Raw genomic sequence first — 14881 nt, 5'->3', positions numbered from 1 at the left:
TGATGATATTCATTATGTAGAAAACCTTTGAATAATGCATCAAAGACCCATTAAAATAAATAGAAATAATAGATTTTAACAGCCCAGCCACAAACTAGTTAGGGATCCTGAGTAATGAATGGCATGGCTGGGCCAGGGGCTCTCACAGCCACACTGGTTGTGGACAGATGATGAGGAAGGCACGTTTGAAATCCATAGGCATTTGGAAGTTCCCTCTCACTCCGTGTCTGAAGGAAGCCATACGGTTGCCTTAAAATTAAGCAACTACAGGAGGAATATGCTGTTAAAATTATATTGCCATCACAGGCAAGATCTAATAAATCCAAACCTGAGATTAAGTGGAGTATAGGGTAAAGGCCACTGGACTAAAAAACCAGAGGGCCAGCCTGTAGTCTCTTGCTTTGTGACCTTGTGCCAGTTATCTGTTGCCACAGTAATGATGTGTAATGAGCATTCAGCCACATCAGTGAGACACGATCATAAGCATTGATTTCTGCCACTGATCAGAGCCGGACTCGCCTGAGGCTTACTCGTGCATCTGCGATCAGCCAGAGGTTGGCAAGGTGCTCCTGGCTGAGCTCTCTCAGGTGCCTGGGGCTTCCGTTGGGGCAACGGTCAGTTGAGCTCTGTGCTATGAAGTCCGTCATCTGCCAGCAGGCTGAGCTGGACTTTTCTGTGGGCAGCGGCAGGCTTCCCTGCGGGGAAACTCGGAACTGGACTCGGTCACTTCCTCTGCATTCTGTTGGCCAAGGCAAGTCAGGAGGCCAGCCCAGGGGTAGGGAAATAGGCTCCACCTCTCGATGGAAGAAGCCGCGGTCATATTACAGAGGGACCAGATGCAGGGGAAGAACTGGGGCCATTTTTACAATCAGGCTGTCACAGATCTGGGGCAGGTTATCTGATTTCGCTGAGTAGCCACTGCCTTGCCCATAATCCACTGGTGGTCGTACAGCCCAAGGAGAGGATGTTGTGAATGCACTTTTAAACTCAAAATCAATGCAACCGTTCAAGTGAAGTTAAATAAAGGCGGTGCAGGGGATAAAACCGAAGAACCTTAACCATGCCTGTGTGGATACTTGTGGTCTGAGCTGGTGCTGGGAGACTCCTGTTTCTAAAATCAAAAAACCCCAGACAGTTCTGGGGTTCGGAGCTGGCCATCAGACCAGGGCCCTCCCAGTCACTGAAACCCAAGGCTGAGGACAAAGGCCAGATTCACAGTGCTGCTGCCCCACGAGAAGTCCCAGCAGACTTAAAGACCATCACATCACTGGTCTCAGGGAGGAAACTGGTCTTGTCCCTGTATTTTGAAAAAAGTGTTATCTTGATACCAAATCATATTACCATGCAGATAGGTTTTTGATATATCCTCTTAGTAGTTAAAATCTTCCCATCTCCCAGTCTCAATTCCGTGCATATTTTAATAATATCTCCAGGAATGGTAGTTGGAACTCAGCACAAGTATTTTCAAAGTAAGTTTTCCTCATTGTAAATGCCAAGCGGACGTCGGTTCTGAACAGCCTCTTGACTAAATGCCTTCCCGCTCCTGGCCAGCAGGCACTGTCACTCAGAAAGCCACTTCCACTCACACTGAGACATCCAGGACACAGTCTTTTATCTTTTCATGTTTCTGAGCATTCGCCATCCAGAACACCCCTCTCCAGACCCACGGGCTCCTTGGCAGTAACTCTGGGCAGCAGTGTGATTTTTCATGGCCTGAGGAGCAGAGGTTTCTGGGGTAACCAGGGTGCAGACCTTCCAGAAATAAAATCCACAGGCAAGGCAGACGTTAGGCAGCCTTTTTGATATAGCACTCTGCCAAATGCCACTCAAAACATCCAGTAACCTGGAATTGGTTACCTTAAATCATATCAGTAATTAACAAGAAGAGGATTGTGTTTTGTGTTTTGTGTTTTGTTTTCACCTCAGACGGTGCCTGAGAGATTCCAGGTCAATTAGCCACCACCCCCCACCCACCCACCCCGCTCCCCAGCAGCTTGGATTCTGCCAGACTGTGTAGCCTGGTTGCAAGTGAGGCTGGAGGCACTGCAGTGAGAGGGAAGGAGGCCGGGACTCCAGGTGGCTGGAGTGACAACCTCAGAACAGCCAGGCCTCCCCAGGGTGGGAGGGGGCCTGGAACAGGGGTTATCATTCCTGGACCCTGTGGCTCAGAGGCTTTCAGCCGCTCCAGGTGGCCCCACTCACCCCAAAGCCAGGCCTCTGCTTGGGAGCTGTGGTTGGGTTTCCCCAAAGCCACCTTCATCTTAAAACCCGCTTAAAGGCTAAAGGCAAACAAATCCTTCTTGAAACCTGAGTCCGTTTTAAGATGTCTTTACTAAAATCCCCGCTGAACTATTAACTGTTATGTCATATAATTTCCTTTTCCTGAGAGTAACATTCTTGGTGATTACCGCCATGAGGAATTAGAAGTCTCACCCTGTAAGAAGCTCTGCTCAGTTTCCCACGGTGATAATGTGTTACTAAGGCGACTTTCTGAGTTTCTACCTGAGGCTTTTTTTCATTTCACTCCGACTACTAAATCCTTCCCTTTTTTTTTTTTCCTTTTCCTTTCTTGACTTAGAAATGCTGTGTGGGATGGTTGATTTAGGTCTGAGTTGATCCTTAGCACAAAGGTCAGTTTGAGGGCAGAACAACAGAATTTATGATCAGACTTTCTTAGAATGAAAATATATAGCTTTAGATGTTTTAAACCTTATTTTGCAGTGGCATCGTGGGTTATTTTATGTCTTTATGATCTGTGTATATAGTGGCCAGAGACTTCTTTGCAAGACTTTAGCTGTTCAATAAATAGGAAATGCTACACAATCCTAGATTAAAATTAGGTTTAATTTAACATGTCTTTTTTTATTTTAAAATACGACTTTAAAATCTGGCTGGCTTTAATTTGCACTTTTATTTCCCACTATCTTCCATCTATGGGTCTTGAGTTTTATTGTTAAAAATGGGTTAATTGGGGTTCTTTTTTTTTATCAACTATGGATAATAAATTTTAAAACTTAATTTATATGGGATCAAAGGGTAACCCAAACATACTAGATTTCTCCCAGGGGGAAAAATATTCCAATGGCAGAAAGTTAAAAGGAGACAAATTCCAGCTCAGTAAAAGTCCAAGCTGCCTAACAGTTAAAGTCAGCTCGAGGCTGCTCTCAGCAAGTCAGCTGGGCATCAGGGATTGCTGTGACCAGGCCAGGTATTCAAGTAGGTGACCTCAGAGAGCCCTTTACAAAGTCATATGACCTCTAAACTTCTGAGTTCCTCTGGGCTTTCAGGAAGTAGAGAGGCAGGAATAATAAACTTGTACGGACCACCTGCCCTGTGCCCAGCTCTGAGCTCTTTTCATTCTCCCTACAAAACACTGCGTTATTCACCCAATTTTACAGATGAGGAAACTGAGGGTCATAAAGCAATGTGCCTAGGGAAAGAAGTGAGGATTCAAAACTTAAGTCCCACTGACTCCAGGCACCCTAAGCTGATCACAGCAGAACCTGTTGGCTTCTGCGCCCAGCCCTGGACCTGGGTCCCCTCGGCTGCTCAGGAGGGCAGGGAGGAAATGGAACTGGACCTGCTGAGGGAAAGGCTGCATTTCCTTCCTGGGGAGGTAAGCTGGGACTAGCAGTAATTATAGAAGTTAACAATAGATGGCAGTACAAACACGTAACAATGATGGTGCCTGTGTTAAATCAGTACATTTGCTTTTCCTGGGTTCTGTATTGTTTTTCATCAAAGAAGTGCTTTAAATGAGTCATGTGATATCTTCTACAGAGCATCCCAACCCAGTGGAATTAAAAAAAAAAAAAAAAAAAAGAAAGCCAACGCAAATGTCAACTATCAGAGGAGTTGCTTTTTGCCTTTCTCGCTGTGACAGTGATAACACCAGGGCAGATTCAGCGTCCGCTGCCATAAACCTGGATGGCACAAGCCTCCTTATGATCCCTTGCTGCTTAGAAGCCTCCTTGGGCTTTTCTCTCTCTAAGGTCATGCATGACTGCGGCTACTAGGGATGCTAAGAAAAGGACTTCTTGAAAAACCCTTTGTTGTCAAACAGTAATAAAATGGGTTCGACTTCAAACGAAGGTGAGGACACAGAGTTGGATCCACAGCCTGGCTACGTGTATAGAAGATACACAGCCAGGTGGCCCTTTGTGACCACATTTCCAACAACATCCCTCTGGGAGCTTCCCAGATTCTCCACAAGCATAATGAGCTCCCAAGACGTCTCTGCCTCTGAGGCTCTGTGCGCGAGGCAGCTGTGGAACCTTGCTATGTTCCAACACTGTGCCTTCCTGCCTGGGTGGGGGGTTTTCTTAAGTTTCTCTTGAGTGAACCTCCAGTGTGTTTTTTTCTTAATGACGTAAATGAGCCCTTTCAGTTGGCTTTCAGCAACTGCCTTAAATAAAATTTTCCTTCAGACAACCCTATTCTGTGGGGGTAGTGGGGAGGAGGAGCCTTTCGCCGGAGAGCTATGGCCAAAGCATGCCAGCTCTAATGAGCATCTTTGGGTTGTCCCCATGGGACAGGACACTGGATGACACCAGGCAGCCTTATTTGGCTGAGGACCCATTCATCTTCCTCGACAGAAATGTAAACTCAGTGTCTCAACACATTTTTATTATGCACCAGCTGTGGATTTGGTGTTATGCTGGATGCTATCATGTGACCTTAAACTGTTTTTCACCCAACATGAATTTGTGTGTGAAAAAAACTAATACAATATGAGTAAAGGTTATAACTTTATCATTTATCAACTTATCAAATTATCTTTCTTATCCTCTAGTAGAAGTGACCGTTTCTGAGTTGGGGGTAATATTGGTCACTCCCTTCTCCATGTGAAGGGCTCATTAAATGACTCTCTGTTAGCAAAGCCAGACAGCTCTTTTGGATGCTGCCAGATAACAGACAGCCGAGTGGAATGAGTGTCCTGTCTGCTTCTGCCCAGCCTGCAGAGTGGGATGAACCTGCAGATATGCTTCGTCAACGACAGCGGCAGCGATAAGGACAGCGATGCTGACGACAGCAAGACCGAAACCAGCCTGGACACCCCGTTGTCTCCCATGGTGAGTCCCAGAGCCGTCACTCAGGACCTTCCTGGTCATTCAGCGTCGTCTCTTCTGTGGTTAGTCAGGAACAAACACTGGAGAGGTTAAAAAAGAAACGTCTCGTGACGTTTCTTGACGTGACACACTCCTAAAACCTGGCAGTGACTGAAAAATCAAAATGGTGATCCCAGAAAGGTAATAAGCTCTGATAAAGTTAGCAGCTACTTTCATGTTAAACTATAAAAGAAATCACATAGGCCCTAAAAATTGTAAAGGAAAATATGCTGTACGTTAATCGTTCCCCATTGGGCTTAGAAATAATCAGCACAGGGTGGTTGGGGATATGATAGAGTGTATGCTTAAAATATGTGAGGTCCTGGGTTCAACCCCCAGTACCTCCATTAAAAAAGAGAAAGAAACATGAGCACAGACTAGCAGCAGGACACATTTTAAAAGGTAGGGGATGGGGTCGGGACAGGGGTGGGAAGGCTAGCACACAGAGATGTTGCTCAGAGAAACCAGCAAGGTAGTATATATTGAGCAATGCCTCCTTGTTCCTTGCACACATATTACAGAAGAGAGTTCAGTGACCCCAGGTGCCGATGGCTGAAATTCTTTCCTTTCTGTGAGGTCTGTCTACCTTTCTTATCAGAGACCAACTCGCAGGAAACCATGTGGGTCACTGTGTGCAATGCCACATCAGAACTTCACTGGACATCTCAGATCCTGCCCGCTCCAGGAAGCAACCCATCACCTTTGCTCTGGGTTAAATATTTTACTGTGTCTGTTCACTTCAGGAAAGTTTTGGAGTAAGAATCAAAGAAATGTCTCAAGGTTTTCATAAGCAGAGTCTCCCTATGATTAGTTATGCTATTCTTTATGCTAAAATCAGAGTCAATTTTTGACACTGAGGGAAGAAACTCTCTTTTCAAATGTTACTTGAAACTGCTACAGATCAAATTGAGACCTGAGTCGCGCTGATGGAGGGGGCCCTTGGCCGCTCTGAGAGAGGGTTCAGGGAACGCCGTAGCCCATCCCCAAAGATGGCACCTGGCACGGAAAGCTCAGGGCTGTTCTTTTTCCCTTCGCAGAGCAAACAGAGTTCTTCCTATTCCGATAGAGACACTACTGAAGAAGAATCCGAGTCCCTGGATGACATGGATTTCCTCACAAGGCAAAAGAAATTGCAAGCTGAAGCCAAAATGGCCCTTGCCATGGCCAAACCAATGGCCAAAATGCAAGTAGAAGTGGAAAAACAGAACAGGAAAAAGTCTCCGGTCGCTGATCTCGTAAGCAGCGAATGCCTTAACGCAAGCCAGGGTTTGGTGACTCCAAGTGGTTGGCTCTGTCTTAGTCCTTTCCCGGAGTTATGCAAACTTGGGTTTCTGCAAGGCAGTGTGTAAAACGTACTGTCATTGAGAAATATCTGTTTATTTTTCCTTCCGTCTGTATGGCTGGAGGATACATATGCAACAGATTTCACAAAAGTAAACTTTGCTCTTGATTCCTGCCTGCTGTGTGTCTTAGGAGCAATGTTACCCATCATGGGAGTGTTTTAATTCCTTCAGAGCAACCTCAGTTTCAGAGCTCGTTGCTGTGGCAAACTCACTATTGCTTTAGCTCTTGTTCCCACTTTTCAATGAAGACAATATGGCAGAGTGGGTAAGAGCCCTGGGCTTTGGAGCCTAAGTCTGGCTCTGCCATTGACCTGCTGTGGGGCTCTGGGCACATCTCAGTTTTCTCACCTATAAAATGGGAATAACACCTGTGTCAGAGCACAATTGTGAGAATTCAGTGGGAAAAGTGTTCAGAGCACTTAGCACAGTGCCTGCAGCCTGGTATTAACTAGTAACTTGCTGATATTACTGATTTTGTCCGTGTGATTGATATTACTTACGCTCCCTGGGAATTCATATGTTGATATCATAACAGACTCTCAGTTGTCACGGCCTGTGTTAAAGAGCAGTCCAGAAGCTTTTGATTTGAGTCGTGTCCCATTTTGATGCCGAGAGCATCTTAGACAATGTGTAGGGAGGGCCTCACATTGGAAAAGTCAGACTGGGAAAGCTTTTAAGCCAGAAACCCGAACTGAAGTGGGTGAATGAAGGTGGGACTTTTAGGAGAAAGCTGGGTCGTATGTTCAGTGCGCTTGCTGCTCTGTTCACGCCTCCATTTCTTCCCTTTGTATCTTCAGCTGCCACACATGCCTCATATAAGTGAATGTTTGATGAAAAGAAGTTTAAAGCCCACTGACCTGAGAGACATGACTATCGGGCAGCTACAAGTCATAGTCAATGATCTCCATTCCCAGATAGAAAGTAAGTGTAAGAGGTGCTGGAAAATGGGATATCAAGTGTAAAATATGTCGGGATGGATAGTACTGCTTCCTTGATTCAGTTTCTTGGGGTCCTCACTGGGGTCCATTCATTGGGGTCTTCCTGCATCCTTGCAAGAAAAGGAAGAGAATCACGAGGCTCTCCTTTTGATTATGTTTCTGTTTTTACTGTAAAGTGTTGAGAAACTTGAAGAATTTTTCAAGGTTCCACAGCTTAGGGGTCCTTTTTATTAATATGAAATCCCTAGCTCCTAGCAGAGTGCCTGGCATATATTTAGCTCGAATTACCTGTTTATAGAAGTGATTTAGTACTTACAAGTCACTTATTGGAGAGTTAGACTCTTGACTTGACTTGTATATATGTTCATTCTGAGTCATCAAATCAAATTTGACTTATGTCATGGGACTCCAGGTGGTGAAAGCATGTGTGACCAATATGTGTAAATTATAGAGTGAGAAAGACTGGGCCTTTCCCCCCAGAATAAGAAGGACTTCTACTGGAAGTTGGGGGCGGTGAGTGAATAGTACTCACTCAAAGTGCTGGGTTGTGCAGAGAAGGGCAGGTGCTGGGCCAGTGAAGGAGAGAGCATGCTCAGTCAGGCAGAGTGATTAGTCCAGCTGAACTCATGAGCCCTCTAGCCTCCAGAAACATGAGTCCATACAGCCCATGGCTTATAGATTGAAACCACCTAAGAGACATGCCAACCAAATGCAAACCAACTACAAAAAAGCATTTAGGAGCCAAGTGGGGAAATTTGACCACTGACTGAATGTTTTATTAAAGATTTACTTACTCACCTATGACCGAGGTATTACGGTTATGGTAAGTTTTTTAAAAGAGCCCTGTCTTTAGAGATACATACGGAACCATTTACAGATAAAGTTATATGATGCCTGGAATTTGCTTTAAAAATCCTGTAAGAGAAGGAGCGACAAATGAGTCAAGACTGGCCATGAGTTGGTAATTGTGGAAGCTGCTTGATGCATGGGGCAGGGGGTTCATTGAACAATTCTCTTTACTTTTGTATCATTTTGAAAATTTCCATAATGAAACATTTAAAACTTCATATGGGAAAAACATTCTCATACACTATGCAGGCGCTGTACTGGGTGCCAGACTAAAAAGCTACCCTAAGAACCCACTCGAAAAAAAATAAAATTGGATGCATTCAGTGGCAACTTAATACATTCAGTATAGTTTTAAAGTCAAGAGAAAGGATTTAACATTTTAATTAAGAAACTGTAGATTCACAGGGTTTTTTAAAATTCTACTACATTTTAATTTGAGTTGAGAATAAATTACTAGGAGTGTTATGCTTTCAAGGACTTAAAAGGCTTTCTGATATTTTACCACTGAAATATCTTCCTTAGACTTTTAGATAATAACATTGCCATCTAGTCCTTTTCAGGGGTAGGTGAAATTTTAGACCTCTTTGATTTTTTTTTCTCCTTTTTTAAAATTGAAAACTAGTCTGAACTACAGGCAAATAAATGCATTATTTGAGGTCAGGATCTCTGAAAGCATTTCCAAGGAGGACCTCGCTGAATGCTTCCTTCCTTTCTTTTGTTTCTGGGCCCAGAGCTCTTGCTAAATGAATGTTACCCTCCATGTGTCCATGTGTCCAAACCTAGAAGCTTTCATTCTCAGCCCTTCTGAGGGGAAAAAGCAAGAGAACCCTTGGTTTGTTCATATTTTTCAAGGATAGGGCCCAGATTAACCTAGTACACTGATTTCAGAAAGACTAGAAATGTTTCCATCTATTTTATTGCCAGTGTCAGTCCTAGGGAGTAACTTCCTTGGTACCCACTGTCCGAGATCTCAGGGGTTATTTCTTCAGGTCTTACACATCTGGCTCTCCAATATCTTCAGATATTACCGTTTCTTAGAACAGGCTGCGCCTTCCCTCAGCTCCAGGAAGCCTTTGAGAATCCCTGAGGTGCCTTCCGCCCCTGCTGGGCGCCTGGTGAGGCGCTGTCTCAGCGGGGCAGGGGTGCCCTGCAGCCCTCGGTGTGGGAGGAGCATCCGGAAGATGAACGATGGAACACTTAACATGCCCTAGCCTTCTTGGTTCACATTTCTTCAAAACAAAATCCCGCTTCTTCTAACAAGCTATTTTCCTAACAGCTAACAATTTCTTTTCCCACTTTATAATGTGAATGTAATTGGAGATACTTCATCCTCCTTTTCTTCCAGTACTTCTGTAATTATGCCAACTAGTCATGTTCTCAAACTGGTGACTTCTCCTGGGCTTGTGAGAAGCTAATGTAGGAACTCTGAATTTTAGCAAAAATGCCTTCCTGCTATGTTTAGCTGTTTGTATATATGGGTGTATCTATGGTACATATAGAATGGTCCATAAGTAGCTATACATCCTGACTTAGATGCAGTTGTGTCTATTTCTACATGCTCTCTTTTCTTTGCCCCAGGCTTGAATGAAGAATTGGTCCAGCTGCTTCTCATCCGAGATGAGCTGCACACGGAGCAGGACGCCATGCTGGTAGACATCGAAGACTTGACCAGGTCAGTGGTGCCTCACCCTTTCCAAAGAAGGAAAGAAGCCTGGGATGGTCTGAAGTTTAAGAATTAAGGCAAGAGTGAGCTCTAGAGAACTTCTTCCCTTCTTCCATAAGTAATTCGCCTAATCTCTGCTGGTGTCAGCTGGTTAGATGGAAGGGAAGCAGCCAAAGCTGCTCCTATCCAAATGCATTGCTTGTGATGGATGGTCAGTGCCTTAGAACGTCATACACCCCCACCTAAATCAGGTCAGCAATTCTGGCCTGGGAAGACTTTATCCTGACGGACTATCCCCTGGGGAGTCGGCCCTAAGCCATCCCATGCTGGCATGATTCCAGCACGTGGTGGGTGCCACCAAGTGGCCCTTGCTGTTATGTGACCTGACTCTTGATCACATCTGCCATGCCCAGAAGGCAGGGACACTGGCATCTTTCCCCAGCACCAGTGCCACCAGATTGCTCTCACTATGGGGAAACGCCAAGATGTGCGTTTCTAGCTGGGACTGGCTCCAAGTGCCTCTCTCTAAAGAGGTAAAGAATGCTTTCTTCCCTAGAGGATAAGGAAATTTGGCTAATGCTGATCAAGATCTTGCATTTCTTTGTAGTTTTCCTTGTGGAAAAGCCAAGTATATAAAGTATATGAAATACTGTGAGCATCCCTGTTCTCAGATTTACTACGTTACCTGTTCTGAGAAAGTTTATGGGAAGTCTTTAAACCTTAGGCAACAATTCCTGTTAATCCCAGAAATGGTATTCAGAGAGTTGAAGGCTCCCAATGAAAGAAAGAACACTGCTTGTCACAATAACATAAGGAATTAACCACATGATCCAGACCATCCAAGAGAAGCTTGAAAACATATGTAGTGAAAAATGCTCTCAGCACCCATGGCAGGGACCTCTTCACAGTGCGTAACACTGGGTAAAATGGTTTTCTAAATGCAATGTTACAGAAATAGTTATAGTAGCAAAATAGATACTGCAGAACTATGTTTAGGCTGGTTTTAAAGATCTATGGGCAGCACTCTGTTTCATATGCTTTGGATATTATATTGCCTTGCCCCTAAAAAAAAAGCCAAAAACCTTGAAGGTCTTCTCCTAACTTCTTAGTATATTTGCCTGCATGTGAGATATCACAGTAACACTCAGATAATACTGTTGCCCTTACAGGTGTATTCAGGCACTGCACCAACAACTACAAGACGCATCCCTTTTTATTGGGTTAGAAATTTGCATATAGGGGTTAAGATTATGGGAAATTCGTGGTGAAATATACAACCAGCACCTGCTTCTTCTGAAAAATATGTCAACTCTATTGTAAACACTGTGACTTGCCTATGATAGCAGAGACTGTTTCTCTGCCTCTCTAGGCAGCGTTGGCCATCCTCCTTGCAAAGACAACATTCAGAGGGTCCTCCCTTCTCTCAAAGTGTCTTGTTATTATTTAGATTCACAGTGTATTTTGTTTATACCTTCAGATGATGTGATTATGGGAGACAGGGCAGGCAGAACCGTGGGGTTCAGAGAAAAGAAGTCACTAATTTAAAGGTGTTGGAGGAACCCTTTAAATTGGAGCAGCTGGGGAGTTTCTACGTCCATTCTTGGCTGCAGAAGTATAATTTTGCCCATGGAGCATTCTAAGGATACTTAAACGTCCCTAAAGGGGCCCTGAGTTTTCCCCCGACTGGCGGGAAGCCTGTTCACCTGTTCCCTTTACCTGTCTAGCTCCTGCCACTCCAGGTGGCAGTTCAGCTCTGCAGTTCTCAGTTTTGGCTGCACATTTAAACCACCTGGGATGTTTCATAAAATGCTAATGCCTGGGTCTCACTCCTAGAGATTCTGATTCAATCGTTCTGTGGAGTAGCCTGTGTATTAGGAGTTCTTTAAGCTCCTCAGATGATTCCAGTGCACGGCCTAATTTGAGGACCACTAGGGTAGGTCCCTTCTCTGTGCTCCTGACAACATAGCATCCCTCCAAGTGGAGCCTCATCATATTGTGTTATTTTTGCCTGCTGTCTCTCCCTGCCTGACTGTAAACCCCCTGAAAGCAGAGATGCTGCCATTTCCAGTCATTGTTGTGTCCCCAGAGCCTAAGACAGAGCCTGCCAGGTGCATGGTAGGTCCTTAATATCGATTGTTGATAAAAAGAAGTCTGTGGGGTTTGAGTGAAATAAATCCTAATAAAGACTATCATATAAATAGTTGATGAGAACCTTTTAGTTTTATGGGGTGAAACTCTTCCCCTCCTTTGTTTAAAATTTTAATGAAATTCACCCTTGTATGTATGTCTCAAGATAACACACCAGTATTTTCTGAAGCTATTTCCTGTCTGTTCTTTCCGTCTCGCTCAGAAAATCCCGTGCTGTTTGTGCATGCGCGCACACACACAGAGATTTTAAAGCCAAGGCTGCTGTAAGAGCTATAATTTAATTAGCTACAGTGGAATCTTAGCTGCTGGGCATCAAAATATTTCTTGAGCTGAATTTAAGTGAGGCCCATGAGCTACTTTATGAAAATGATCAACTCTTTGCACACAAAAAAGAGCTGGTCTGCTGAAAGGCATAGTTTTTTAGGCATAGAGTGCTGTTGATATCTTTTTCCTGAGACCTTTTATTGTTAAATGAACATCACCAGTTATTTGTGGGCTGCTGTGTGTGGCAAGGACACTGCTGCCGCTTCCTTATTTCTGAAAGTTTGTGGTTTGTCTTCCCTGTACCATAGATGCATAATACCAATGAGTTAAACTTGACGTCACTGACGTAGCCTAGGCAGCACGCAAAAACTGCCCCTGAATCTTTGATGACAACTGGAAACCACACTCTTAGATGCTCTTCTCTTGCCCAATTTATAATTTCCCTAAGATCCTCCTTCAAAACGTTTGTCTTTTTGCAGCCTTCAGACCCTACCACTCTCTGGGGAGACGTTTAATTAGTGCTCATTCAAGTGATGTAAGCAGCTTGGTCTTGCCTCCCACCCCGTCTGCACTGGCCAGCTGCTGTGTTGGCCCAAAGTTGGGCTCACAGGCCATTATTGAGCCTGAAGGGTGAGAAGACTTCACCGCCCTGCCCCTGCCCTCCCTGCCAATCATGCCGTTAGGACTGATGGAGGGGAGGAGAGGGAGGGGGATGCCAACATGGAAAATCTTTACATCCACAAAGGGCTATCATTTGTTAGGAAGACATTAGCCTCTGTGAGACTGAAATCGGATTATTAACAGGAGCCTGGTTAATACTTAGATTTGTGTCTGTGCGCCTGTGTTTCAAGTAGTCACTAGTTGCTTTCTGTCACAACACCTTTTTTTGATTGTTGCTTAGCACCCATTTTCTACCTCCCATTTCCTGGTTTTGCGGTTTGTTCCTTTCTTGTCTCTTTCCATTGGAATATAGACTCCCCGAGAACAAAGGCATCCTTGTCTGCTCACCACCAAGTCCCTGGCACCCCGAGCAGCGCCTGGCGCGGAGCAGGCACATACTAGACATTTGCTGAATAAACTGTCCCAGCTGCTTTTCTTCTTTCATTTTTAAATGCAGCACGTTTCTTCCCAAAGGTAGTGACAGATCCATGTCTCAGGTTAATCCAGTGGCTCACTAGGAATCGTACATAGAATATAAACATTGAAAGCAGGCGAATCAATTTGACTTGAGTAACTCTTTCTTGATTCTCTTGATTTCACTATGAGTAACTCTGAACGAACCTTGGTTTGGAGGATGTTTTAGCTGCTGGTTTGGCTCTTTCTTCTTAGCACTAAATAATCATATTATTAATCTCACAGACACGCCGAGAGTCAGCAGAAGCACATGGCAGAGAAAATGCCGGCAAAGTGAAAAGAAGCCATCCAACCAGAGGACAAGCTAGAATTTATTTTGCTTCTGTGGTTGTAAAAATGCTGTTGCTAAAGGTGGCGCAGAAACAAACAAATGTCAGTGTTAGTCATTGATCATGTCTGAAGCTTAACGTCCGGTGATTGGCCTTTGCTTCTTAATTTATTTTCATTTTTGTACTGTGCCACTAACTATCAGGCATTTTAATAAAATATTGTTAGGAAAAGAAAACTGTACAGTACTGACACCATCACAAATCATGGTTACTCAAAGAGGGTAGTTTTAACTTTATTTTTATTTGTTTAGAGGTTTTGAGTTGGAGCAGGATTTTACCATTGACTGCTTTCATTCTTCACTGTAGTTTTAAAGAACTGTAAAATGACGGTGCTACCCAAGTCAAAAAATACCTGCCTGCCTCGTAGTGAAGTTGTAGCTCTCCATAATATGTATATTTTAATCAGTTTTCAACATTTTGTGAATGTTGACTACCTGAAGCTCATTTTTAGATGTGCTATTAACATTCTGTTGGATCCAGAGGGTTCCCTGAGAGTTTTATGTATAAATATGTAAAATAAAAATTAAAACTTTGTTTCATAGGATACGTCTTTTTGCTCACTAGCAAGCCCCACGCTGGCTCTCTGGCTTCCCTCCTGTCTCCTCCTCGACCGAAAGCCCCGCTGGGAAGGTTTTACCAGGGAACAAACAAAGGGCCCCAGGGACTAGCAGTGCAGCGAATCGCCAGGAAGATTGTGGATTGTGGACGGGGTGTGTGTGTGTGTGTGTATGAGGGAGTGATCCAGGGAGACGTCAGAGCCAGCACTTCTGCTTCTGCTCAGAGTCCGCTGTCCCTGCTGTTTACTAGCTGCTGGGCTTCCCAGAGCCGGTAACTGCATCAAAGCTGCACTTCTCAGCGGGGGACGGTACAGCTCCGTGCTAGAGCGTGGCTTATCATGTACAAGGTCCTGGGTTCAATCTCCAGTACCTCCATTAAAAATGTTTTTTTAAGTTTAAAAAAATCTGCATTTACCAAACTTGCCACGGGAACAAATGACACCCTCAGTGACACTTTTCCCAAGGCCAGTGTTGCCATGTCTCACATTTCAGACACTTCTGTTGGTCACATGAAGAAAAATGCCAAGTCTAAAGCAGATGACAGGCAG

At 44.3% G+C, this 14881-nt stretch overlaps 1 protein-coding gene across 8 annotated transcripts in view; it reads left to right on the top strand.

Annotated features, from left to right (window-relative positions):
• SCHIP1 (schwannomin interacting protein 1) overlaps positions 1–14315 on the top strand; it is a 141003-nt gene extending 126688 nt beyond the window's left edge. For all 8 annotated transcript variants that reach the window (XM_074368922.1, XM_074368921.1, XM_074368911.1 and 5 more), the window contains 5 exons: positions 4955–5072; positions 6146–6343; positions 7249–7372; positions 9817–9910; positions 13673–14315. In XM_074368922.1, the coding sequence (XP_074225023.1) occupies positions 4955–5072; positions 6146–6343; positions 7249–7372; positions 9817–9910; positions 13673–13724 (586 nt within the window). In that variant the 3' untranslated portion in view covers positions 13725–14315. The remainder of the gene's footprint in view (positions 1–4954; positions 5073–6145; positions 6344–7248; positions 7373–9816; positions 9911–13672) is intronic.
• Positions 14316–14881: the final 566 nt, after the last annotated feature.

This window comes from Camelus bactrianus, chromosome 1, assembly GCF_048773025.1.
Source record: "Camelus bactrianus isolate YW-2024 breed Bactrian camel chromosome 1, ASM4877302v1, whole genome shotgun sequence".
NCBI classification, from domain to species: domain Eukaryota; kingdom Metazoa; phylum Chordata; class Mammalia; order Artiodactyla; family Camelidae; genus Camelus; species Camelus bactrianus.
The sequence above is the reverse complement of the archived record's forward strand: the minus strand, read 5'-3'. Positions and strand labels throughout refer to the sequence as shown.